We start from the raw sequence: 26,953 nt of genomic DNA on the forward strand, positions 1-26,953 counted from the left end.
TCGGTGCTGGACCCCGGACTCTTTTCACTGGCGTTATCACCATCTCATTCAGACGCTAAATAACCTAAACTGTTGATAAAGCGTCATAGAATAGCTTACTAATTATTTTATTTGATGATTAAATTCTCAACACCGTGACTGATATAACCTTACTTAAGCGTAGGGCTATATATTAAGTCTTGTACAGAAGTTAGGTGTAAATTTAGGAGAAATTAATTATCTCAAAATTAACTTATAATTCTAAAGATACTATTGTGATCACTGTGAAAGCAATAAACCTACTTAACTCGTCCCGAATGCCTTGGAGCTTTTTTTTTATATAAGGCCTACTTGACTGATTTTCTCAGGCATTTTTCACACTAAATTATCAAGTACTGGTAACACACACGGGAAAATACTACCCACCTTTCTTCGGTCCAGGGTAAATCCATTTGTGTACCTATCTACCAAAAAGCATATGAAAGTATAGTACATACCAAAAGCTTATATGCAAGTCATAGGCTACTAAAAGCCTGAACAAACCTAACCTAACCTGTCATTGATTCTCAGCCTTACTAAAGCTCGCTTATTTTTTCAGGTAATGTAATATATATATATATATATATATGTATATTAGGTGAATATTACTTATGTCTCATCCACTATAGGAACTTACTATCGATCTTGGATTAATTTTATCATAAAATAACGCAACAATTCAGACGTCAGTCTCGTGTGTGGTGAGTAGCGAGATCAAAGATTCAAGTTGTCCTCGGTAGCGTAGTTGATATAGCGCTGGGCTTCTATGCTCGAGGTTGCGAGTTCGATCCCGGCCCAGGTCGATGGCACTTAAGTGTGTTTAAATGCGACAGGCTCATGTCAGTAGATTTACTGTCATGTAAAACTTAATGTATAGCTCTACGCTTAAGTAACCCATGCGGGACAAAATTCCAGCACACCAGTGATGCTGATATAACCTCTGCAGTTGCGAGCGTCGTTAAATAAACCATGTGTTTTTTTTAATACAAAAAGCAAGTCTATGGAAGTAGCTGATGTTTGTAAGGGCTCGCAATTTTTTTTTTTTTGTGTATAGGCCTATGTGCATCCTATATTTTGCTATTAATGCTTTTATTGGCAAATATATTTGTAAAGCTTTCTGCCATACTGAAACAGTGGATTTTTTAAGTATGCTTTAGTCATCCTTGTCATTTAGTCATACTTGTAAATGTACATTAGGCCTATTTATAATTTATTTCAGAATCTTCAGTAGGTCTGTCGTAAGACTCAATATGCTGAGACAACATTCTTGATAACGGTACCACATAGAAGTAAGGTTGACGAGGATTTCAAATCTCATGCTGGTAGATGATGGTTTCACGGCATATATTTAAATAGTAACAGGTTAGTTAATATTCCACGGCTTTTATTCTGCGTTCATATTGTTAATATCACTTTGTTATGAAGATGTACGAAGATTTGGCTTGAGTGCATAGGGATAGGCATTAAGATACTTGTGAGCACGCACTACGAATAGAAATATGTTGGTTGATTGATTTCTGAATATTTGTGTAATTTAATAAGAAAGTGAGGTAATACTTCAGAAAAAGTGAACCAAAGGTGACACAATACTTTAATTATTGCCTTTTATGAGGCCTCTACACTAGCAAACATGTAGTTTTACTTTTAAGATATAATCAAAAATATTTGCCTGTATGTGCTTACATGCACAGCTGTAGCCATGCCACATTGACTGCAGAACATCGTCCCATTTCTCCTCTTCCTGAACGTCACTGGACACATCACGAACGCAAACATCACATCTAGGCCTATCCATGAACGTCTATTCATGTACATTTACTGCAATTATTGTCATTATTTTTAATTATTGTGATTATTTGTAATTTTTGTCATTATTTTTAATTATTGTTATTTGTAATTTTTGTTGTTGTTTTCTAATGCCAGGCATTTGACAATAATTTTTGTCATTTATGCTGAACTGTTATTGGCCTTTGGCTGTTATATAGCACACTGAAATATTACGTACGTACTTACTGGCTTTTAAGGAACCCGAAGGTTCATTGCCGCCCTCACGTAAGCCCACCATAGGTCCCAATCCTGAGCAAGATCAATCCAGTCTCTATCATCATATCCCACCTCCCTCAAATCCATTTTAATATTATCTTCCCATCTACGTCTCGGCCTCCCCAAAGGTCTTTTTCCCTCCGGCCTCCCAACTAACACTCCTATATGCATTTCTGGATTCGCCCATATGTGCTACATGTCCTGCCCATCTCAAACGTCTGGATTTAATGATCCTAATTATGTCAGGTGAAGAATACAATGCGTGCAGTTCTGCCTTGTGTAACTTTCTCCATTCTCCTGTAACTTCATCCCTTTTAGCCCCAAATATTTTCCTAAGCACCTTATTCTCAAACACCCTTAACCTATGTTCCTCTCTCAAAGTGAAAGTCCAAGTTTCACAACCATACAGAACAACCGGTAAGTAATATAACTGTTTTATAAATTCTTTCAAATTTTTTGGCAGCAGACTGGATGATAAAAGCTTCTCAGTCAAATAATGACAGGCATTTCCCATATTTATTCTGTGTTTAATTTCCTCCCGAGTATCATTTATATTTGTTACTGTTGCTCCCAGGTATTTGAATTTTTCCACCTCTTCAAAGGATAAATTCCGAATTTTTATATTTCCATTTCGTACAATATTCTCGTCACGAGACATAATCATAAATACTTTGTCTTTTCGGGATTTACTTCCAAACCTATCTCTTTACTTGCTTCAAGTAAAATTCCCGTGTTTTCCCTAATCGTTTGTGGATTTTCTCCTAACATATTCACGTCATCCGCATAGACAAGCAGCTGATGTAACCCGTTCAATTCCAAACCCTGTCTGTTATCCTGGACTTTCCTAATGGCATACTCTAGAGCAAAGTTAAAAAGACACTGAAATATTAGTAAATAAATAAATAGTAAATAAAATAAATTATTATTATTATTATTATTATTATTATTATTATTATTATTATTAATGTCACCTAATAAATAATCATTCCAATAATTAAAGAAAAGAAACTGTAAACAATGTTATGATGACATGATAAGGAACAGAATTGTACAGAATGTGTAAATGTAGTGGTAAAGTTTGTCATCTTCAGACACTTATTTTTATTATTTATATTCTTTCTCAGTATGGAATTGTTCAGCTGTCCACAGCATCTTAGCAACCTTGCAATGGAAGCATTTGGAAGGTATGTGTCGGATCTCCTTGTGAAGCTGGCATCAAGACATCACAACTTGGAGAGGCAAGATGTACAACATATATGTAAGAAATTAGAAAAAATGATTCATAGTTTCGTGCCCCCTTCTCTTGCCAATGAGATTACCGATAATCTTCTGAAATGTGTTTACCAAACATATAAAGATGTAAGCCCTACGAAACGAAGTTTCAGATTGGAAGATATAGTGCTAGGATTGTCAACTGCAGTATTACACCGCTCAGTGACACGAATTGAGAATATTAAAGACAAATTGCATTACAGCGTTAATGACAGATACCATAGTTGGCTTCCCGATATAATTCCGTATCTTTTAGGCAAGCTAAAGAACCTTAGAGTATTGAGAATAGGGCATTTACGACCTGATTTTGATTGTAGCAAATTTAATATAGCTGAAAACCTAGAAGAATTCTCATTTTGGGATTGCAGCGATGAAGTGTTGAAAACCATTTCAGTGTCATGTAAACAACTCAGAAGTCTTGACATCAGATATTCTCAAGTCACAGATGCAAGTGTTGATTATATCCTTAAGTTTAACAAATTGGAAGAACTGATTGTTGGAAATTCATATATTACACAGCAAGGTTTAACAGATATACTGGAGGGTCTTTCAGAAATAAAATCTAATAATAGCGACAATCTTTCAAACTGCTTGAATGAGCTCAGATGTTTTGGCTGTGATAGATTCACAGCAACACATCTTAATCTACTTGTGAACAACTTTTCCAGTATTAAGTCACTAATTCTTTCAAATTGCGATACCTGTAGTCTTACACCATTGCAAGATCTGAAGAATTTGACACAGTTATCTCTTGATCACATACCATTTTCTTTAGCAGAAGATCTGCTTCGAGCAATTGGGAAGCAACTAACATTTCTAGATCTCAGTGACGTAAGTGGCACAGATTTGGTATTTATTCATGGAAATTGTGTTTCTTTGAAATGTCTTCACTTAATATTCTTAGAAAGTTCAGAAGATCTCGGTTTTCCAGAAGGTTTGAGTGTGTGTGAGTACTCTGAAAGATTTCCACTGCCTGAATTTCATTCCATTCAGTGTCTTGTTTTACATTTAAACAGTCGTAGTTTGACAGACTATATCGTTCCAAGGTTTGTGAACGTAAAGAAATTATACATACCAAACTGTGGTAGTTTGTCTTTATTTATTAGTGTCCTTCAGAGAGCTATATTGAAACATGTGCAACAGTTTTTTTGTATTATTGATGATACGAAGGCACTTGTAGTTCATTTTTCTGACGCGGTTGCAAATATTACAGAGTTTGACTTCATACTACGGAAACAACAGATGTATCAACAAATTTCAGAAAGTCATCTGTACTTGAATTCTTACTCTAAAAGAGTAAAAGTTTGTTGACCCTTTTTGCTGAAGTAAACTTTTAATGCGGTACAGAATTTAACTTTGAGAGAGGTCTATAGAGTAAATGAAATTTTCTAAATTTTTTAAGGTAAAGCTTTCATTTTTGGTATGCATATGACGTATCTTAGCAATCTAATAGCGTTACCAAAATTTGACTTTCATCATACACTTTCATTTTCAGTTATTAATTTTTTTTTTTTTTTTTTTTTTTTAAGTGGGCAAATGTTTAAAATTCTACTCCTCATACTAATTTAATTCAATCCGTCTAAATATTTTTATATAGAACCACTGCTATGTTAGGAAGAGAACCTGTGCATTGAATTGTTTAAATAATCTCAAATTACAGAGGAAAAAATAATTTTTCAAATAACCCCAACATTTTTTTGTTTGTCACAGACATATTATATACAGGGTGTTTCCGAGGTGGTGTTACAAACTTTCAGGGATGATGGCGAAGGGCACATGTATCAATTTGAGATAGGGAACCATGGTCCGAAAATGACTGAGTCGAAAGTTATGAGCAAAAATAGTTGTGTGGGAATGGAATTGTAATTTGGCACCACATGCCCTCCTTCCCTTAATCTTTGGAACAGTCGTGGAAAGATGGTATGGGCTGGATGTCTCCTACGTGGGTACTTGATACAATACAATCTGTGGGCTTGTCTACTGTTCCCATTGGCTCATCTGTATTCGAAAATCAGGTCTGCTTATTCCGCTCTCGTGTACTCCATTTCACTAGGACTGATCGACTATACACTGCAACTTGTACACATACACTGCTGTCTACAGACGTGCATATCAGGACCGACTATGTCCGTTACACATTACGCTATCTGCATTGCTTTAGTGTAGTTTCCTGTCCCCATCCCTCAGACAGCGCACTGAATGGAATACTGTAAGCAGACAACATAAACGTCAGATGAATATAGTATGTGTAAGATGTACAGATGAATACACATAAATAAGGTGTACAGAAGAATAAAATTATTTCATTTCCACACAATTATTTTTGTTTGTAACTTTCGACTCGGTCATTTCTGGACCAGGGTTCCTTATCTCAAATTGATACATGTGCCCTTCGCCATCATCCCTGAAAGTTTGTAACACCACCTCGGAAACACGCTGTATATATATTCTTTAAAGGTTTGAGAGCTAGAAAAAATGCGTAACAGAATTGTTAAGCATAGTATAGTGAATACACTGAAAAATCCAGCTTCGTACCTGTTATTGTAGAAGCCTTTTTATTTGAATATAGAAAAATACACAAAATATTGGAGCAGAAAAAAAGGCTATAAAGTTGACATTTTAAGAGCATGCACTTTAATTACGACGTCATGAGGAGGGTTTCCAATCGTCTTGCGCCCTTGAAACTTTGCAAAATATGTAGAGTAGAGCATTAGGAATCATTTACTTACTGACTTACTTACTTACAAATGGCTTTTAAGGAACCCGAAGGTTCATTGCCGCCCTCACATAAGCCCGCCAGTGGTTCGTATCCTGAGCAAGATTAAATCCAGTCTCTATCATCATATCCCACCTCCCTCAAATCCATTTTAATATTATCCTCCCATCTACGTCTCGGCCTCCCCAAAGGTCTTTTTCCCTCCGGTCTCCCAACTAACACTCTATATGCATTTCTGGATTCACCCATACGTGCTTAGGAATCATTTACAGAAAAAAAAAGAGAAATGTATTTTTTTTCCAAAATTGTAATATTTTCTCTATGGGCCTCCCTTAATGATAGATTACTGATGTACACTTCATACATGTACTGTATGCAGTTGCAGAAAGAACCGGTTATGTCAAGAACAATGTTGCAAAAATAAATACAGTAAAATTTATTTTATTCATCTCGCGTTTATGCGTTTCTTTTTCTTTTTTTATACTTATTAATTATTTTCTTATGTCTCAGCGAAATTTCTATACTTATCATGTTAATTTATTTCGGATATAAGTTTTTGTTTTTAGTTTGCCTATTTTTTTACACATACACGATTGTATTTTAAGCCCTGGGTGAAACAAAACATTTATACCTTCTAAATCAATTTTTCCCGAAATTCGATTTGCCATGGAAACATAAGAACACGAAAATACAGTCCATGTTCATTGTTAAGAAGTTACTCACTTTGAAATTCGTGGAAATCCGAAGCTGTCCAAATTTGTGTCCAACATTCTTGTGTCCTTTAGCGATGATGTAATTGAACAGTTTATGGAGTGGTTATCACAATTGGAGGGCATGGTTTATTTCTTAGGTTCAAGCAATTCAAAATAACTTAACTTTTTGTAAAATAATCACATGTTATTAAATGAAGATTACGCAGTAAGAACGAGGTTAGTCAGTCCCTCACGTATTAGACCCTACAGGATCTGTTACGGTCTCATGCCAGCACTTGCGTGGTCTTCCCAATTTCCTCTTTCCTCTTGGTACATAAGTAAGAATCTGTTTAGGCCATCTAGTGCGATCCATCCTTTCGACATGTTTTTTCTACTGAAGTCTATATTGTTGAACAAAATTAACTATAGGATCCATTTTTAGTTCCTGCAATATGTCCACATTTTTACGATGTTCCAGCAAAGAGCATCCCGCTGTTCGTCGCATGAACCTCATTTCAGCTGTCGTCAGCCTTTGCTCATCAGGTTTTCTGATTGTCCATGCCTCGCTACCGTAAGTGAGGACCGGTCGAGCTAGTGTTTTATATACCTTTAGCCTTGTATGTTTCTGAACATGGGAGAATTTGAAGACGACGTTAATGACGCCAGTGATTTTTATAAATTTAGATATTTTGTTTGACATATCTTCATCAGTGATGTAAGAGAGATTATAACCTAAATAGTTAAATGAATTAACACGTTCAATTAAAGTATTATTTATCATAGTCTTGGAATTGGGTTCTCTCCCGAAAAGGCCATGACTTTCGTTTTCTCTTTTGAGATTTCCGTATCGAAATCTGAGACGATTATTTGCAAATTATAAATGGCTCTCTGTAAAGCATCCTCTGTTTGAGCGATAATAACCTGATCGTCGGCAAACATTAGTGTATCGAGAACTGTGTTTCGATTAATTTGAATTCCAGCATGATGACTTTGCCTCCAAATGTATAAAATATGGTTCATATATATAATAAACAACAGAGGGGAAAGACCGCACCCTTGTCTAACACCTTGGTTGATGGAAGTCCAGCTAGTAGTTCTGCGTTCAGTTCTTGTGGCAATTGCATTTTGTTGATATAAATTAAAAATGGAGAGAATGATTTGGTTTGGCACATTATCATAGCGTAAAATCTCTAAAAGTTTATTTCTATCAACTCTATCAAAAGCTTTTATGAAATCAATAAAAGCTAAGTGGGTTTTAATATTAAATTCTCTGTGCTTTTCAATTAAAATCTTCATGGTGAAATAGCTGTCACAACATGATCTTCCTTTTCGGAATCCATTCTAGTCTTCAGTGATTTTGTCTTCGTAAAGATGTGATAGTTTATTTTTGATTATGGCTGTATAGATCTTATATCCAGAATTGAGGAGACTTATACCCCTGTAATTTTGACATAATTTTTTGTTTCCTTTCTTATAAATGGGTACTACAATGGCTTTTTGCCAACTTTCGGAGGGTTTTCATCCTGCCCATATATTGTTTAAGAAATATAAAAATCTATAGGTAAATTCTTCTCCAGCGTATTTAAAAAAGCTCGAAATGTAAATTATCTTTGCCTGGGGCTTTCCTGTTTTTTAAACGTTTATATACTTGAATGAGTTCATCCACAGACAGATGTAGTGACCATAAGTAGTGGCCATGGTGTGAATATGTTTTCTTCTCTGCGAAATAATAGTGAAGCAGAAGTCCAGACAGCCTGTCAATGTCTCGTGTAAATAAGCAGGCAATGACTGACACTAGTTTCAAAAGAGATTGTGGTGTTAATGCAGACTTCGTAGATATCAAACATTTATTTTGTGGGTGTAGTTCAGTGAAAGAAAGCGAACAGCATCTTTCTTCTTGCCGTGTTTCATATCCTATTATCCTTGTCATCTTCTGTCAATAAAATATGCTATTACTTCTATTAATGAAATGTAAACTCAATATTAGTTTCGGAGTGCTTGGCGTCATTTTTAACTGTCACAGAACTACAGCATCTGCCACTTTCAAATTTACTCTCTATCATATTTTTTTTAGAAAACAAAGAAATTGATTTTCTGGCCTCAGCGATCCACAATTATAAATAAAATGTCAAATGCATTTAACCCTTTGATGCACGCATTTGGGAAGGAAATAAAAAATTGTGTTTGCAATGAAATTAAACTTTTATTTGTCTAAGAGAAGTGCCTCAAATTTTAAAAAGTTTTAAAACTTCCATTTTTTACACAGAAAATGGGTGGTTTCATGGTAAAACCACTATGCAATACTGCAGAACACAATGTCTTCAGACTTATTGCGAATGATACAAAAGGAAACAGTTTTTGGTTTCATTAAGGCAAAGTGCCACTTCACATGTGTTGCGTGGTAATTAGAAAGGAAAAAAAAATGGACCTTCTATCCTTCCACTTGAGGCAGGACACTCCAGCATATGACGTACGGCTATCACTCTCACCACGTTTCATGTCGCAATCTCTTCTTTCGTCGTGTGGTAAACCAATACGCCCATGTCTAACTGTACCACATGCATAGATATTTTGCTGCCTTAGAGATCATCAGATTCAAACTTGTGAAAAAGTTGTCAAAAACACTTTGTGATTGTCACCAACCATCTCTTCCTTGTATCCATGATGAATAAACTGACACGAAAATGGAACATTTTGTTGGATATGGTAAGCATAACTACCCTGTTTGCGTAGTGGTTACGTTTAGAAACCACCACATTAGTTCTATATTGACGCCACGTCTCGAAGAAATTACAATCTTGTTACTGAAATATGTTCTAAAAGACCGAAAGACAAATATACTAAATAGAAACTTACATAACTGTGATATTTTATCATACAACCGAAATAAAAACACGTAGCGAGTCTTCCACATCCCAACTATACACAACAATATCGGCCATCTTAGTGGAGCAACACAAATATGGGGAAAATAAAATTCTTCTACAGTTACTAGGGATCAGTGAACGCAGCGCAGTAGTTTTGAAATAAAAATCACACTGTAAGTAGTAATTTAAAGGTGGTTATGTACTGTAACCACTGCACTTCAAAGGGTTAAACGAAATTTTGAAAATTGCACATGTATTTTAGACTACAGTGAAGTGTCCTGTGAAAGACCTCAAACTGTCCGTCAAAGAATTTAACATTTTCTCATTATAAAAATACATTCACCTTAGAATTTCTTGTCGCCATTACTCCATCAAAATACGAGGGGGATCCAGGAAATAACGACCGTTCGCGCATACCCGCCGTGCAGCTGACTCCCCTTCCTTGTTTGAAGGCCAACTGGCTTCCTTAACATGTGTTCTCATAATGTTGTGAGTACTGGTTGCAACAAGTCGCCATTGTGCATTTTGTGTTACTTCAAAATGAACGACTTGATTGATAATCCCGCCACTGTGAGGTGAGGAGTGTGATTCGATTTTTGAATGCCCGACATTTGAAACCTGCAGAAATTTACCGGCAATTGAAAGAAGTGTATGGTGATACTGTAATGAATGAAAGAAATGTGAGAAAATGGTGCGAAATGTTCAACAATGGGCGAACAAATGTCCACAATGAAACTCGACCCGGACGCCCATCACTCATCACAGAAGACCTGAAGACTAAAGTGAACGACAGAATCTTGCAAGACAGGCGCACATCACTCGACGAATTGCATATTGCCTTTCCTGACATTTCTCGTTCTTTGCTTGGTGAAATTGTGTCGCAACATCTTGGCTACCACAAAATCTGTGCCTGCTCAACTCGAGAATTGCTGGATCGATTCGGTTGGGAAATCTTTGATCATCCGCCCTATAGTCCAGACCTTGCTCCTAGCGATTTTCACCTTTTCACTAAGCTGAAAGACTTTCTGGGTGGTACGCGTTTTGGAAGTGATGAAGAGTTGAAGAAGACAGTGAACACCTGGCTTAATGAACTGGCGGCAGAGGAGTATAACACGGGAATTCTAAGGCTAGTGAACAGATACGACAAATGTTTAAATGTAGGTGGTGATTATGTAGAGAAGTAAAGGAAGCTTCAGTTATGTAACAGACTTTGTTTTTTTCAAATAAATATATTTTTTTTAATCATTACAACAAAACGGTCGTTATTTCCTGGATCCCCCTCGTATATTTGTTTCATTTCTAAATGTTATGGTAGAAGAGCGGCTGATAGCTACATTACAGTTCATTCCAGTATATTAAAGTAATTTTCTGATTTGTGTTTGAACATTTCTCCTACATTTAGAATATTCTGCAGCAACACTATTAGGCTTCTCCCATTGTTACAGAAAAGGTGTTTTGGAATAATCTGTCTCAGTATTAACGTGCTTGTTTCTCTCAAGCATAAGCCGGATATTTCTTCTCTCAGTTTCTCTTTCACTGAGAATATGTGATTGCTTTTAGCGAGTTGTGCACCTTTCTTTAGTGTAGGTCTGAAATACGATGCATCCCACTGATTTTTTTGTAAAATCCACGTATATCTCTAAAGACGACGGCATGTATATATTCAATTGCGTGCTGTGCACTCACACGACTTATCTTCCGCATCAGCCGCTAGGGGTGCTCATAGTCAAATTATCGTCATGCGCATGCAGTCTATTCTACGGTACAGTATATGTATCTTACATTATTTATACATATTATATACATTAATTACCAGCTAGTCCTACACACATTTAGTTGGGACAAAATTATCCCGATGTATCGGCCTGATATATTTCCGGTGCAAATCTTCTTCTTTAAGGAAAAAAAATACACTGACTTTCGAACCAGTTAAATACTGTCCGCGCAACTTATCTAGGCAGCTGAGTTCCCTAGTTAGTGCTCTCTCGTTGTCCTGTAGCTATCTGCTAGCTACCTGACTGTCGTTGCAGCAGTTGTACGTACAGTTACAAAAACATCATTCGGTATTTATTTTCAGTGCATTCCATTGCATATGGTAGGTGAAAGTGTATTGTTTCACAAAATAATATAAATAAATTGCAATTCGTTCTGACTGTCAGCTACTGATGGTATGCGATACATAAAGTCTTTCAAATAGAAGCACTATAGGTCTGTAGTTGTTGGGTTTCCAAAAAAACTTCATTTTCACACACATTCATTATTCTATTCTATACTCTATTCGATACTCATAATATACAAAGGAAACAAACGACAAATACACAAACTACACCAATACATAAACAAAATACACCCAAAACTCCAATACACACTGGAACTTGAAGACAATAACTCCATAAATTTCCTAGACATCACCATAACAAAAGTTGACAACAAACACACCTTCAAAATATACAGAAAACCAACCACCACCACCACACACATACACAACACATCTAATCACTCCACAAACACAAACATGCTGCATTCAGGACAATGGCACACAGATTACTCAACATACCCGTGAACCAACAACACTACAATGAAGAAGTGAACACAATCAAATACATAGCACAAGAAAATGGTTACAACCCAAACATAATAGACAACATCATAAGGAAGACAAAACAAAAACTCAACAAACACAAAAACACAACACAAACACAAGAACACAAGAAATACATCACACCAACATACGAAAACTAAAACACACACAAGATCGCATCTTCATTCAGAAAACCGAAATGCAACATAGCCTACAGAACAGAAAACACACTACAAAGACATCTCAACACACAAACAACACAAACAAATAAATACAACCACACAGGCGTATACAAACTCTCATGCAATAGTTGCGACGGTTTCTACATTGGACAGACAGGCAGATCATTCCAAACTCGATACAAAGAACACATTAAAGCAATAACCAGAGGACACAATACATCTACATATGCCGAACACATAACTAATGCTAACCACACATACAATAACATAAATACAGATTGGAAATCCTACACATACAACCCAAAAACTCAACACACTAGAACAATATGAAATATACAGACACACTAAAACACAAATTCTCAACACACAGATCAATTTCAGAACACACACTATTTGACACAACTCTTCATCACACGAACGCACCCACACAACAGGCAGCAAAGTTGAGATAGCGCCGAGATTTAGTAGGCTCTGAGGATGGTGTCAAGTAACACCAAAACAGCTGTAAGCCACACATGCTTACATAATTAACACGAGTAAGATCGCCATTTAATCAATTATTTATTTTCATTCATTATTATCCACATTCTTCTTCTTATTCTACCTCCTCCCCTTTTTCATCATCATCATCATCATCATCATCATCATCATCATAGTCGTCATTACTGCTGGTGTCGTCTAGACGTATTATAAATTCTTCAATGTGTCCTCCATTTTTCCAGTAGTCCTGTTCGAGATGCATCACGTGGTTTCAGGATCCTGCCCAGTCTTCACTCATCACCTGGTAAACAGCTGCTCTGGTCATCTCCTGTGGTGTCTTCAGCAGGATTGTTTTCACGAACGTAGAGCTTAATCTTGGACCACGCCAGTCTATGCAATTGAGATCGCACATATGTAATGGGAGCAGAAATACTGAATAGCCATGCTGTTTCATAAGCTGGTCAACTCTGAATCACTTCTCTACTGGTTTTTGTTAGGTTAATTAGGTCCATCAAATCACATTTTCTCATAGACAACGAAACAGAAATGCCTTTCTGATTGAGCCATGATATCATGTCCTTCTTGACAACATATTCCGTTAGTGTGCAACAGTAACTATGTTGCCATTACTTTTCGAATGCCCTAGTATTTAAAAAAAAATGCACACATTAATATCATTGTGGTAACCTACCTCTTCTTTCCAGGAGAGTTTAGAATCTCGTTTGGATGTTGTTGCACATCTTTCCTTATTCTGAGTATGAATCGTGGACTCACACCTGTATATATCTGGCAGCTTTGTCTGTCATCTTATTAATATTTATTGTTAGACATTTCTCTTTCGCCTCTTGATCACAACAAACAACCACTGACCTCTCCTTATTATGTATAACCTTGTTGCATCTCGTATTACTACTGGCCATTGCATAAATATTTATTTATTTATTTATTTATTTATTTAACCTGGTAGAGATAAGGCCATCAGGCCTTCTCTTCCCCTCTACCAGGGGATTACAACTACAATATTAAGAATACAATTAATATTAAATTTACAAATACAATAAAAATCAAAGTACTGAAAGATTAACTGATTAATAAAAGCTAGACAGTTTATTGTAAAAGTTAAGAAGAGAGAAGCATTTCTTTTATTGATTCAGTAAAAATTAAACCTACTGTACGCAGTAAGAAAATGCTTAATAAGCTTGCTTTTGAACGCTACTAAATTCCGACAGTCTCTGATGTCACTGGGTAGGGTATTCCACAAGCGCGAGAGCGAGATTGTGTATGATGATGAATACGATGATGTCTTATGTGTTGGTATGGCTAGTATGCGGCTATTTTGCGTGTGTGTGAAGAGATTATGATATGATGAGAGGTAACTGAAACGGAGGCAAGGTAGGTAGGTGTAGAGGTGTGAAGGACTTGGAAAAGGAGAACAAGAGAATGAGAATTTCTACGTTCGTTAAGCTGTAGCCAGTTTAGAGTTTGGAAGGATGGGGTAATGTGGTCAGCGCAACGGACATCGCAGACGAAGCGAACACAAGAATTATGAACACGTAATTTTTGCGACTGGTTGACATTCAGGTCAGTCAATAGAAAACAATAATCGAAGTGGGGCATTACTAGTGTTTCTACTAGTATTTTCTTGAGTGATAGCGGAAGGAATTTTCGAATGCTGTTTAAGGAATGTAGTATGGAAAGCACTTTCTTGGTAATTTGGGTTACTTGGTTATTCCAGTTTAAATGCATATCAAAGTAAACTCCAAGGTTTTTAACACAGGAAGCAAAAGGGATTATTGTGTCGTTTAACTTGACTGGAAGAGCAGGAGTAATATTGCATAATAGACGTTGATGTCCCACTAGGATTGCTTGTGATTTTCTTGCATTGAGAGTCAAACCAAACTTTCTGACCATGCAGATATAGATTCAATGTCCTCGTTAAGATTTTGTATTGCGTCATTGAGTGAGTCAGGGGTTGTATGGATATAGATTTGTAAATCGTCTGCGTAGAGATGATGCTTACAGTGCTGTAGAGTCGAGGGGGATGTCATTTACGTAAATACTGAATAGTAGTGGTGATATCTCTTCACAGAACGCAAAATTACTTTAAGAATAACGAACTCTTTGATTACACTAAGCAAGCAAATGTATTTTATTCGTCTCGTAGACCGTCGTCCCCTCTCCTGCCTCGCTAACGCGCCGCTCTCTTTTACCTGCCCAGATAAGTTTTGCGGACAGTAATTGCCTTTAGAGGCAGGTACGCAATATTTGCGTGGCATATTCGTATATTCACATGCAAATATACACAAAATATATAAACAGAATTCGAATGAAGTAAATCCTGGTAAGGATCTCACTGGCAGTACATGAGATGTCCACGCATGCGCAGTTAATCATTTCACAGCCTGCTCATAGCGATCTCACAACCTCCATGATCCTGCCCCGAGGCTCTCATATTTATCTGTGGACAAGATTATTACATTCAGGTTACCCACAATGCAGGAGTCACTGGTATTGGCTCAGAATGGGTGACATCACACAGATACTCCCGATGTCTGCTTCAGATACCAGGATGGATTCCTACTATACGCTACTGTTTCCTTACTAAACGACATTTCATACAAGTTGAGAGGATGTGAAGGCATTTCTTTCCCCTTCTACTTGCCCTGAGTCCGTCAGTATAACAGAATGGTAGCTGTTACCTCTTATACCTGCACCCCCCCAAGATGTACACACAAGAAAATAAAATATTAAATAAAGTACATAAATGGATATAAAATACAGTGACACATATTTGACAATTACTTGTTACAGTATATTTTAGTGTCGTTTTTACAAAATTTTCAACTAATAATTAAATAAAGGGACGCTAGTTTGTATTATGAAGTCGGGGGGGGGGGGGTGACACAATGCAGATTGTTCCATCGTTTATGCTTAGAGTAGCAACTAGCAGTGAAAAAAACATTTATCTCCTGCTTTCGGTAGCTTTTTAATGTGCCAATTGATATAAACAACAATGAAATGAAATATAAATGCTTAGTATCGATTTTAGAAATCTAGATTACCGGTAAACGTTTTCAATAATAAGAATTTTCACTATGTTCAAAGTCAATTAGTCAAACGTTAATAAGATAGACAGTAGTATCTTCCCCTTCACGGATGGTAAAGAGTGTGAGTAGAGGGGAAGGCCTATCAACCAAACTGAAATGGGGATTAATGTTTAGCTTATGATATAGCCCTACGTTGTATTTTGCTAATGTAGCCTAATACTTGACACAACTACAACAAATAATTAATCGATATACCCACTAGTCAGCTAGAATTAAGCAAGCTGTGAGTTAATATATGAAGGAATAAATTTTACCTTAATTTGTAAACTTCTTCATTTTCCTCTTTACTTTAATAATAATAATAATAATAATAATAATAATAATAATAATAATGGCTTTATTTAACCTGGCAGAGTTAAGGCCGTAAGGTCTTCTCTTACACTCAACCAGGATTAAAACTTGCTTACATAGTTGAACATAAAACTGGATCGGAATTAAGTAATTACATACTGATACAATTTAGGTACATAATGAGATCAAAAGAGGTAGTTACATAAAAATTTACCTCATAAAATAAAAATAAACATAGTGGAATACATATTAATATTGTTAGAATCAAATACGAATCACATAAAAACAGAAGCCGATAATTCAATAAAAAATGTACACAGTAAAAATAAAAATAAACACATTAGTATACATATTAGTATTAGATTACAATTAAGTAGGATTTATATAATTAAACCAGAAACCGACAATTGAATAAAATGTACACAAAAAATAGATTAATAATAAAAAAAAAACAACACAGTGGGATATATATTGGCGTTAAGTGATAAATAAACACGATTTACATGATTACACAATAAAAATAAGAAACAAAAAATATATATAAAATAAATACAGTGGAACATGTTCCATTAAATATTTGCAACGCGTTAGGTCTGGCAACTCATAAGATATTTTTCTAATTTACATTTAAAGGAAATTAAAGTTCGGCAGCCCTTGACTTCAGGCAGCAGAGAATTCTAGTGACAAGAAGTAGCAATAGTGAAAGATGAAGAATAAAGAGATGATGTGTGGAGCAGTGGCAGCTCATGCCGGATAAATTAGGTGAAGGTCAATAGAATTCTAGGTAATCGTTATAAGTTATAGCCGTGACGTCGCAAATGCTTTTGTAACCTATACGATGGCCATATTGAATTAATGTAATATATTAACCATTTTCTTAAGTTTTATGAGAAGCACAGCATATAAAATAAATTTTCAACATTTTCTTAAGCTACGTCCCCTTAACCCTGAAGAATTCACTGTCCCAACAAAACTTCCACACAATACATACCACAACATAATAAAACAACCACAAGTCTACATAACATAAAAAAGACAAAATCTAACACATTTTATACAACACATCAAATTAAAAGAGTACATAAGAAATACTACCCATAACAAAATTCAAAATCACAATTGTAAACTGTATTCATATTTTAAATCAACTTCAGAACATGCAACTCCAATATAAGCTTACCTATCCAGTAAAATCAAGTAGCTACTATTAAATCAAAGCAGTATTCTCTTGAACAGAAAACTTACACTTGAACGGAAAAGAAAGGGGCATTAGTAATTTCATCTCTTGCAGTTCATTGATGCATTCAGAAATACAATGAATTATTTCATTCTGAATCATTTTAGATTTCCCAGAAAAAACAGGCCTAATTTTTTCATAGTGATTTCTAATTTTCAAAGGGCCAATGAAATGAGAGCCAATAATTCTTTGAAATTCCCCTTTTCTGTGACGAAATACTCTCATCATGACCGCGAAAAGCCAACTCCTGCTTGCTTAGAAACAATACCGTATCGATTGCGGTGTGCATTACCAGTCTATTTAAACGTACATTTTCATTAAATTGACTTATGTATAACCTAGTACTTTCCTTTAGTTCATCCGCAATGGTGTTCACGTTCTTCTGCAGTGCCTTTAATTGCAAAATACATTTAATGTGTTCAGCTGAATCTGCATGGCTGTGAAGACCGCGATTGACATTTTCGAAATCGCAAAATCCTGTTGAAATCCAAGCGAGTTTCTTGCTCCCCAGAAGAAGACGGCCAACAATATAACTTCTCGTTATAGTGACTCCCACATAACCAGTTGCAATCGGCATACCACGAATCTTGAAACTGAGTATTGTATGACCGACTACCAGTTTTCACTTTTTTCATAGTTATATTAATGTGAGGTGTTGTTCTGCGGTATTTTAAAATATCTTGCTTATCTTCTGTACACCAACGAGAGAACGGTGTTTCCAAAAGATTACACACTAAATCGTTTAACAGATTCATGTTTTCATCGCATTAATACACTTAGTAACACCTTCACACTTCGCTCCACTTGTCACAACAAAGAATATGTAGGCCTATAGACTAAAAGCGAAATCGTTGGTCTGCGCGGGCCAAATGTACAATGTAGTTTCAAGTGTGGGGTGTGTGTGTGTGTGTGTGTGTGTGTGTGTGTGTGTGTGTGTGTGTGTGTGTGTGTGTGTGTGTGTGTGTGTGTGTGCGTGCGTGCGTGCGTGCGTGCGTGCGTGCGTGCGTGCGTGCGTGCGTGCGTGCGTGCGTGCGTGCGTGCGTGCGTGCGTGCGTGCGTGCGTGCGTGCGTGCGTGCGTGCGTGCGTGCGTGCGTGCGTGCGTGCGTGCGTGCGTGCGTGCGTGCGTGCGTGCGTGCGTGCGTGCGTGCGTGCGTGCGTGCGTGCGTGCGTGCGTGCGTGCGTGCGTGCGTGCGTGCGTGCGTGCGTGCGTGCGTGCGTGTGTGTGTGTGTGTGTGTTTTTTTAACTGCATGCCCCCTTACATAGTAATACTACATGCTTTGTAATTTCAATTCATCAGTTTACAGTATCTAACGTATTATAATATATACGTGTTTAGCTATAATCTTCATACATACTATGATATCGTATAATATAATATTTTTATTGCAGTCTGTCATGATTAATTGGCATATTATTGTAGATCATTGAAGTTTATCGAGCTGATGAAACGGACGAATATTTGCAAATACTTGCTAACTAGCTTGTCATGGGTCGTAGGCCAATCTCCGCCAATGTTTCTTATTCTTTTACTCATTTCCTTTCTTTCTTTATATAATCTTTTGCATTGGAATACGACGTGATCTGCAGTTTCTTCTTCTCCACATGGACATATCAGGTTGTCTGAAAGTCTAAATCTGTGAAGGTATGCCCTCAGCTTTCCATGGCCAGTTACTATTGCTGTGAAATCTGGGAAGAAAGGAATTTTCTGTCGTAGTCTATTCTTCACTGATGGGAAGTAAGCCTTACTTATTGCTCCATTCCTTGAGTCTGTCCATTGTTGCTGCCACATTTCGATTCCTTTTTCTTTTTCCTGTGTTATAATAACCTCTTTCGGTACTCTGTCGTAAACGATTTCCCGGTCTTCTGCTGCTGCTTGCTTTGCAAGTCTATCTGCTATTTCATTCCCCTCTATTCCTGAATGTCCTTTAATCCAGCCGAAATGTAATTTCCAATTGGAATGTGCCAAATTAATTATTTTTGTTTTAATAAGTTCTATTAATCTATTTCTTTTGTAGTTGTTTTTCAATAAATCTAAAGTAATTTTACTATCCGTATATAATGCAACAGATTTGTCGTTGTCTTCGTTCTGAATTTCTTCTATTTTTTCCAGTATTTTTAATATTGCGATTTGTTCCGCTTGATTGTTGGAACACTGGCTATGGAGTTTGAATTTTAGTTCGGTTGTTAGAGTGCCATTTTCGTATATAATTCCTGCTGCACCGACGTTGTCTCCGGATTTACTGCCGTCTGTGTAAGCCTCAATTGTATACTTGATGCCATTTTCCACTTCACGAATTTCAGGAATTTCTGAAGGATGTCGCCAAAATTTTAATTCCAGGGGTGCATCGTATTTTCCATTGTGAACTTTCGTGGCAATGTAGGTTTGTACTGTTTGTTCTATGAGTATATTGATTGGTAGTACTCCAGCTATGATACATGAGGCGTCGTAAGAGATTGTCCGATAAGCTTTGGCAATTTTTATATTAATGAGTCTTTGTACTCTCCTGTATTTTGCGTGTGTGTGTGTGTGTGTGTGTGTGTGTGTGTGTGTGTGTGTGTGTGTGTCCACCCACTTCACTTGCGTAATTCGGGTTCCGCATACTGCAGATAGATGGCAGAACTGTGACCCATTTTCTAGTTGTACACCACTTCGGCGGGTCAAATGTTATGCCAACTTTCTTCATTACAGGGTATTCAAATTATTTCAAAATCTATACAAAACATAATGTTCAAGAGGTGCTAACGTTAAAAAATACAAAAATATATATGTTATATACTAAATTTAAACACTATTTAACTTCTTTACACAATTTTTATGTTTTCTTATTTAGTTGCAAAATATTACAGTTTGCCACCCTGGTCCAATGTTTGGACGAGAGAGAGATTCTGTCTTTCAAGAACAGAGAAAGGAGATGAATGCCTGCTCCCCAGACCTTCCTAATAGCCTCGCAAAAGGGACCGGTAATTCATAGTAAGCAACTCATAGTCATGGCAACCGGGTGTGTGTACTGAAGGCGAAAAGGAAAGTCTCATTCGGACCTTCAGCTGGTCTGCTAGCCACGTGGCCTGACTGGTGAGGGGTTCATGTGAAGTGCTGCAGTGAACGTTAACTGAGCGGATTAAGCCGAACAAGATATTAAAAAGTAGAGCAAAATATGGTTTAGCGAAGAATTCATTTTATTTTAATTTATTGATAAAATATATTTTATTAAAACACGAAAAAAGGGGTGAAGGTGGCCTTCGTGTACTTCACTTGAATAACCGCCACCAAATACTGTAGATACTAATACCGGAAAACTGGCTCTCATATGTGCGACATCGACTAACAGCGCTCCAAGCGGAAAGGTTTGAATAAGTTGACGAGAGGGTCTCGGTCGGCCGTGCGAGAGGAGATCGAAACATTTCTTGTGTTGCCTGCAGCGAGCTAGAAGCACAGTCTACATAGATTGTGATAAAAGTAAGGTACAGTACTCCCTGTTTTAATATAATCTATGCATTCTACAAAGTCACAAACTTTTAAGTAAGTCCTGATTGTTGTATTTTTCTTTTCCTGGCCCTAATATCGTAATTGTTATTTGCTAGCAAATATAATTACAATACAAAATGTTTCGAAATATAATATTGTAAGCCTTATAAAGCACAAAATTTATCTTGTTATAGATAACTTGGAGAATGCTAGAACTCCTAAAAGAGAAAAAATTTCGTCTGAGAAAAAATGCAGTTTCTTACTAACAAAGTAAGGAATGCGCAGAAAATTATGTCAAAACAAAGGAAACTCATTCAAACCCTAAGAGCTGACTTACAAAAATTGAAAAAATCTCATTCATCTTTAGAATGTGATCAATCGCTGGTAGAAGATTCATTTCTTAAATCTCAGTTAAAGCTAAGAAAAAGAAAACCTATGGGAAGGCGATATACCGTGTATGACAAAATTTTCGCACTGGCATTGCATTATGCTTCACCGAATGCATATCGATACTTGAAGACTTTCTGTCTGCCGACTATTCGCTCCTTACGTAATTGGCTGCAACAATTGGGTGTTGGTCCAGGTTTCAATGAGACAATAATGCAACTGTTTAAGATAAAATCGAGAAGTCTGACACCAGCTCAGAGTTGTTTCCATTGTACTTGACGAGATATCTTTGAAACAAAGTTTCTCGTATGATGCAAAATCAGATTTATTCGATGGTTTTGTAGAGTTTGGACCATACAAGAGTCAAAATCAAACAAAAAGTGAAGAATTGAAACCCGCAAATCAGGGTTTAGTATTTATGATTAGGGGCTTGCAAACCAACTACAAGTAGATAATAGGATATTTCCTATCTAATAATTCCACGCTCGGTGATGTTCTAAAGGATCTTTTTCCGAAGCCATCCGCGAGGTTAGGAAATGTGTATATTTTCCTAAAGTAGTCGTTAGTGACCAGGCAGCCAGTAATATTAGAATGAGGAATTTATTGGGATGCGAGGTTGATAAACCATTTATTGAAATAGATGAAGAAATTGTGTACTTATTCCATGACACACCAGCCACCGGCGTGGCTCAGTCGGTTAAGGCGCTTGCCTGCCGGTCTGAAGTTACGTTCGGGCGCGGGTTCGATCCCCGCTTGGACTGACTACCTGGTTGGGTTTTTTCCGAGGTTTTCCCCAACCGTAATGTGAATGCAAGGTAATCTATGGCGAATCCTCGGCCTCATCTCGCCAAATATCATCTCGCTGGCACCAATCTCATCGACGCTAAATAACCTAGTAGTTGATAAAGCGTCGTTAAATAACCAACTAAAATATTTTAAAAAATCCATGACACACCACATCTCTTAAGTCAGTACGAAACAACTTTAAGCGGCACGACCTTTCGTACAAAAATGAAGTATACAAGTGGCAACATGTTGTTGAACTGTATAATAAGGATAAAGATATGAATCCTCGATTGTGCCCAAATTTGAGACAAAAACATATAGAACTTCCACCATGAGGTTTTGTCTGGCTGCACAGGTGCTAAGTCATTCAGTCAGCAAGGCCATAAAAACTCATGTGTCATTTCAGTCACTACCTGAAGAAGCTCTTCAAACAGCTAATTTTATAGAGCTAGTGGATCGTGGATTTGACTGTTTTAATTCATCGACCGTAAACGATGCTAAATCCTCACGCAGGGCTTTACAAACTACTTCTTGTCATTGGACGACTCTACAAAAACTGGAAAGTCTGTTTTCAAAACTGAAAATTCTGAGCGAAAAAAAGACAAACTCTCCTTGCTTTAAGGGTTGGATACAAAATATAATAGCGCTACGTCACTTGTGGAAAGATCTGGAACAAAATTTTAACTTTCGGTTCCTGCTTACAAGACGTATAACACAAGACTGTATTGAAAATATTTTCTCTGTCGTGCATTCGAAGGGTGGTAATAACATTACCCCTGACAGCTGTAAATTCAAGTCTGCTGTCAAAGGAATTATGAGCTGCCAGCTCTTAACACCTTCAGAGAAAGGCAACTGTGAAATTGAAGCCAGTGATTTTTTAGTTACGAAGAAGGAGATTAAGGAAAGTTCATTTAGAATCTGCAGTGATTATCCAGCAACAGAAAACAGTTTTGTAGAAACCGCTGAACTTGAAGAGGACAATCATGATTAATGTACTGTATGATTCCAGATAATGCATTAACATATGTGACAGGGTGGGCTTGTAGCAGAATACCACATGAGACATGCAAACTGGAACTAGCTAGTTTGAAATATGAAAACTTGACGGGCATTTATCAGCATATTGCAAATAAAAAGTATGACAGTGCTAATTTTCTAATTCCCACAAGTTATTCAGTTTCTTTATCTAAAATTATTCGATCAACATTTCACACGCACTTTAGAAAAATTCTTTCATCAAGCAGACATGGTGTAAAAACCAAGTTAATGGCCCTTATTTTTAAACAAATAGCTCAAACTAATTCAGTATGTAAAGATTGTAAACATGTTTTCGTTAATGAGGTCCTTAACGTAATGATCAATTGTTTTGTAAAAAATGAATGTGACAGAATAAGTTGTAGAACAGTGACTGGAAAAAAGAAAAGAAAGGCTAAAAAAGTAATGCATCAGTAACCTGGAGAATAGAGAGTTAATGAGACAATTAAGAAGTACAGTATGTACAGTAGCTGTACTGTAGCTTTAATGTTGTTTTTCACCAATGTGATATCTCTTTTAAAACATCTTATAATATTATTATTAGCATCATAATGTTCGTTCAATAGTTATGATAATTAAATTAGTGAGAATGTAAATCTGACCGTTCTGTACTGATTTCTTTAGCTCTCATGTAATACTATATAGGCCTACCACAATTCCTCCCAACCCCTCCTAGATATGTACGCAATCAAATACAGTAGAGAGCTTCGTACGGTATTTGAAGCAATACATATTGGAAGTATTGTTCAAACCGAGCCGCTAGACAGCGCTAGTGTTCTCGTGTCGCCGCCCGACACCATGTTAATCGCGTTGCTTTCCGGTATTAGCTCTCTACAGTATTTGCCGCCACTACTGTGGAGTGGTATTTCTAGCGTGTTATCGATGTCATAGTCATAAGGCTCTGACCTTTTAATTCTTTTCTGGCCACTGATTATCTTTTTGCCACATTTATTTAAAAACTTTATACGACCATAATATGTCCTTACTTTGACGAAAGTTTTCACCAAATCACTACTCACACTGGGACCACTTGCACATATTACAAAAAAACCAAGTTATTCATAACTCCGATCCCTCTTCGAACTTCAGGTCCATGATAAGAGAAAAAGCGTTTCTCCATTTCCTTTATGATGTCTAACCATTTGGATGTCAGCTCTATAAGTCCACCACACGACAAACTACGAATCCAGGAGACCAGACAGTAAGAACTATGATCTGTTTCTTCTGTATCTGTTCGGAGACCTAAGTTGGGATGAGTTCTATGTTTGTTTGCTATCCAACCAGCAATGTATCTCAAACCTTTAGCCTCCATTTCAGTTTCCTTTTCACCTACAATCCTTGAACCTGAACCAGATGTGTCGTCTTCTTCTTGAATGAAGATATCAGGAATAGAATTTTCTACTATATCTGTACCCTTTACACCAAATTTGGGATGAAAGGTATTCTTCACTAGATTCAGTATGTGCATTTTTGTGTTTTTCTATATTTCTGGCATTATTGCCAAGAATGATCATTCGCAGGCGGTATAGAGAGTTTAATGGAGTAGGATGGTTGTATAAACCACGTCGAGAATGTATCTGGGAAAATAAATTCTCAAGTGAATCTTGGTTCAGTCGATGCGTTAAAATATATGTCATTCCTAGGTTTTGTACATCGAGGAGAAGATATTTCAAGGAAGATGTAGATACAAGAATGGCTGTCTAAAATACCTCTTTTACTCGTTTACCCCTGGATATCATGCTATTAATAGTGTCACACATATTCTTCAAGTGGGTAAGTTAGTTCTATAATCTGCCGGTAGATGAGTACCTAATAACGTAGTCAGAAAGGCTGTTTTTGAAATTGAACAACTTTATTAAATTCAATAGGCAGTGATTAGCGTGATTCTTATTGTTTACATATTTTATTCTGGTTACATTAATAAGTAATAATTTTGCTAGTAAGTTCATAGCCTATTCCAATTGAATCACTATTATACTCAATAATAAAATATTTTCATCAGGTAGAAATAATTAGCCCTATAATAATATTAATATTCTTAAACCTAATCACATCATGTCTGTTTCTTTCAAAAAAAGAGAAAAACATTAGTGTGTTAGGTTAAGTTGTGAGTAAAAAAAAAATCGTGTAATGACATACCATTTCAAGACATAATGTTTCTCGTATTTCATCAAGTAAACCCAATTACAAAAGTGAGTCATTACTAAAATTCCTAGCACGTTAGGTATGCCACTCTTGCATTTAATAATACAGGGTGATTCAAAAGTCTCTTGACATTTTATGGAAAATGGCATGCAATTGCAAAAGTTCCTATACTTTTGAAACATACTATACCAAAGACTAAATTTAGTGCATTTCAATGTGGTTGCTCTCCACGTCTAGGCAGAGCCTCCATCTTTCTTCCGTAGACCAGAACATTTTGTTCAGCATAACATGCGTGATCCCATCTGCTGCTGCAGTTATTCGCTGTCGTAATTCCTATAGGGTGTCGATCCATAATCGATACACCTTAGACTTAATGAACCCCCAGGCGAAAAAGTCTTAAGGGCATCAGGTCTGGAGAGTAGGACCTGTCCACCTATTGGGAAAATGTTCATTGAGGTATTCTCTTACAATTAAGGCAAAATGGGATGGTGCGCCATCTTGCTGGAAAACAACGGTGTCTGTTATTCCATCCTGTTCCAGCTGGGGTACCAAGAAGTGTTGTAGCATGTCAAGGTAGGTATTCCCTGTAATTGTTCTCTCAGCAAACATAAATGGCCCTTGATCACTGAACAGCACATTGTTCATCAGGTTTTCATTCCCGACTGCATCTATCAAATCAGAACACATTGCTTGTAGAGCTGCACAATCATCAGGTTCAAGCTTGTGCATTATCTGGATGCGATATGGCGTATAGCATAAGGTACGCCATGCAATGCTTTGTGAAACATCAAGCTCCCTGCTCAGTCTCCTGATAGAAGCGGTGGGACTCCGTGTGACGGCATCCTGTATGGCTTGCACTGTTTGTGGTGTTGTAGCCAGTCTCCCCGAATGCTCCTCATCTGCAAAATTGCCAGTTCGTTGGAATTTGTTTACCAGATCTCTGATAGCTTGCCTTCTAGGCCCCGGTTTCCTGAATTTTCTCTCGAAATCTTGCTGGACCTATTCGTAGGTCATTCCACGTAGTCGAGCTAAAACAACTGCTATTCTTTCTTGTATGGTGAGCATTCTTTCCAATTATATATAAAAGAAATCCATGTATTAACGATATGAGGAAAATGTAAGAGACTTTGAATCGCCCTGTATAATATGACATTGTTGGATCAGTTTCACAATCATAACTATCATATTATTCGTCTTTTCATGGCTCATAATGTGATGCCTCTGTAAATGCAGATGCATAGAGGAAGCAAGAAGCAGTTATGGTGACGTGTAGAATAATATTTGCGCCTGATAGGCAAAATTAGGTGTATCGATAGGAGGGTTCTTGCCGTAGTTACACATTTGGTCCCAGCTCCAGCTCTGAGGAATGTGGTCACCTTAAGTGAAAAGTAGCCTTTCTATTTCTATATAGCTCTGCATTATCACCTCCAGGTGATTGTATAGGAATATGGGTTCTATCTATACAATCTAATACATTTGGGAACTCAGAAATTCCATGACATTCTTGAAAAATGGTTTGAGCTTCATTCCCTGTGGGCATGGTAATATATTCATTGTCCATACTAGCAGTTAGATTTGAAACTCTCTTAATAATGAGGCATACTGTTGTCTTGTGTATTTGTGAATTGTCTCCAATTAATATTTGA

At 36.8% G+C, this 26,953-nt stretch overlaps 1 protein-coding gene across 2 annotated transcripts in view; it reads left to right on the forward strand.

The window, feature by feature from the left end:
* The window catches only part of LOC138701162 (uncharacterized), a 110,184-nt gene that overhangs the window by 587 nt on the left and 82,644 nt on the right, over positions 1-26,953 (forward strand). Inside the window, exons 2-3 of one of the 2 annotated variants that reach the window (XM_069827779.1) lie at positions 1,238-1,380; positions 3,186-3,319. In XM_069827779.1, coding sequence (XP_069683880.1) covers positions 3,305-3,319 — 15 coding nt within the window. In that variant the 5' untranslated portion in view covers positions 1,238-1,380; positions 3,186-3,304. The remainder of the gene's footprint in view (positions 1-1,237; positions 1,381-3,185; positions 3,320-26,953) is intronic. The other variant, XM_069827780.1, reaches the window with a different exon arrangement.

The sequence above is a fragment of the Periplaneta americana genome, chromosome 6 (assembly GCF_040183065.1).
Source record: "Periplaneta americana isolate PAMFEO1 chromosome 6, P.americana_PAMFEO1_priV1, whole genome shotgun sequence".
Classification (NCBI taxonomy): domain Eukaryota; kingdom Metazoa; phylum Arthropoda; class Insecta; order Blattodea; family Blattidae; genus Periplaneta; species Periplaneta americana.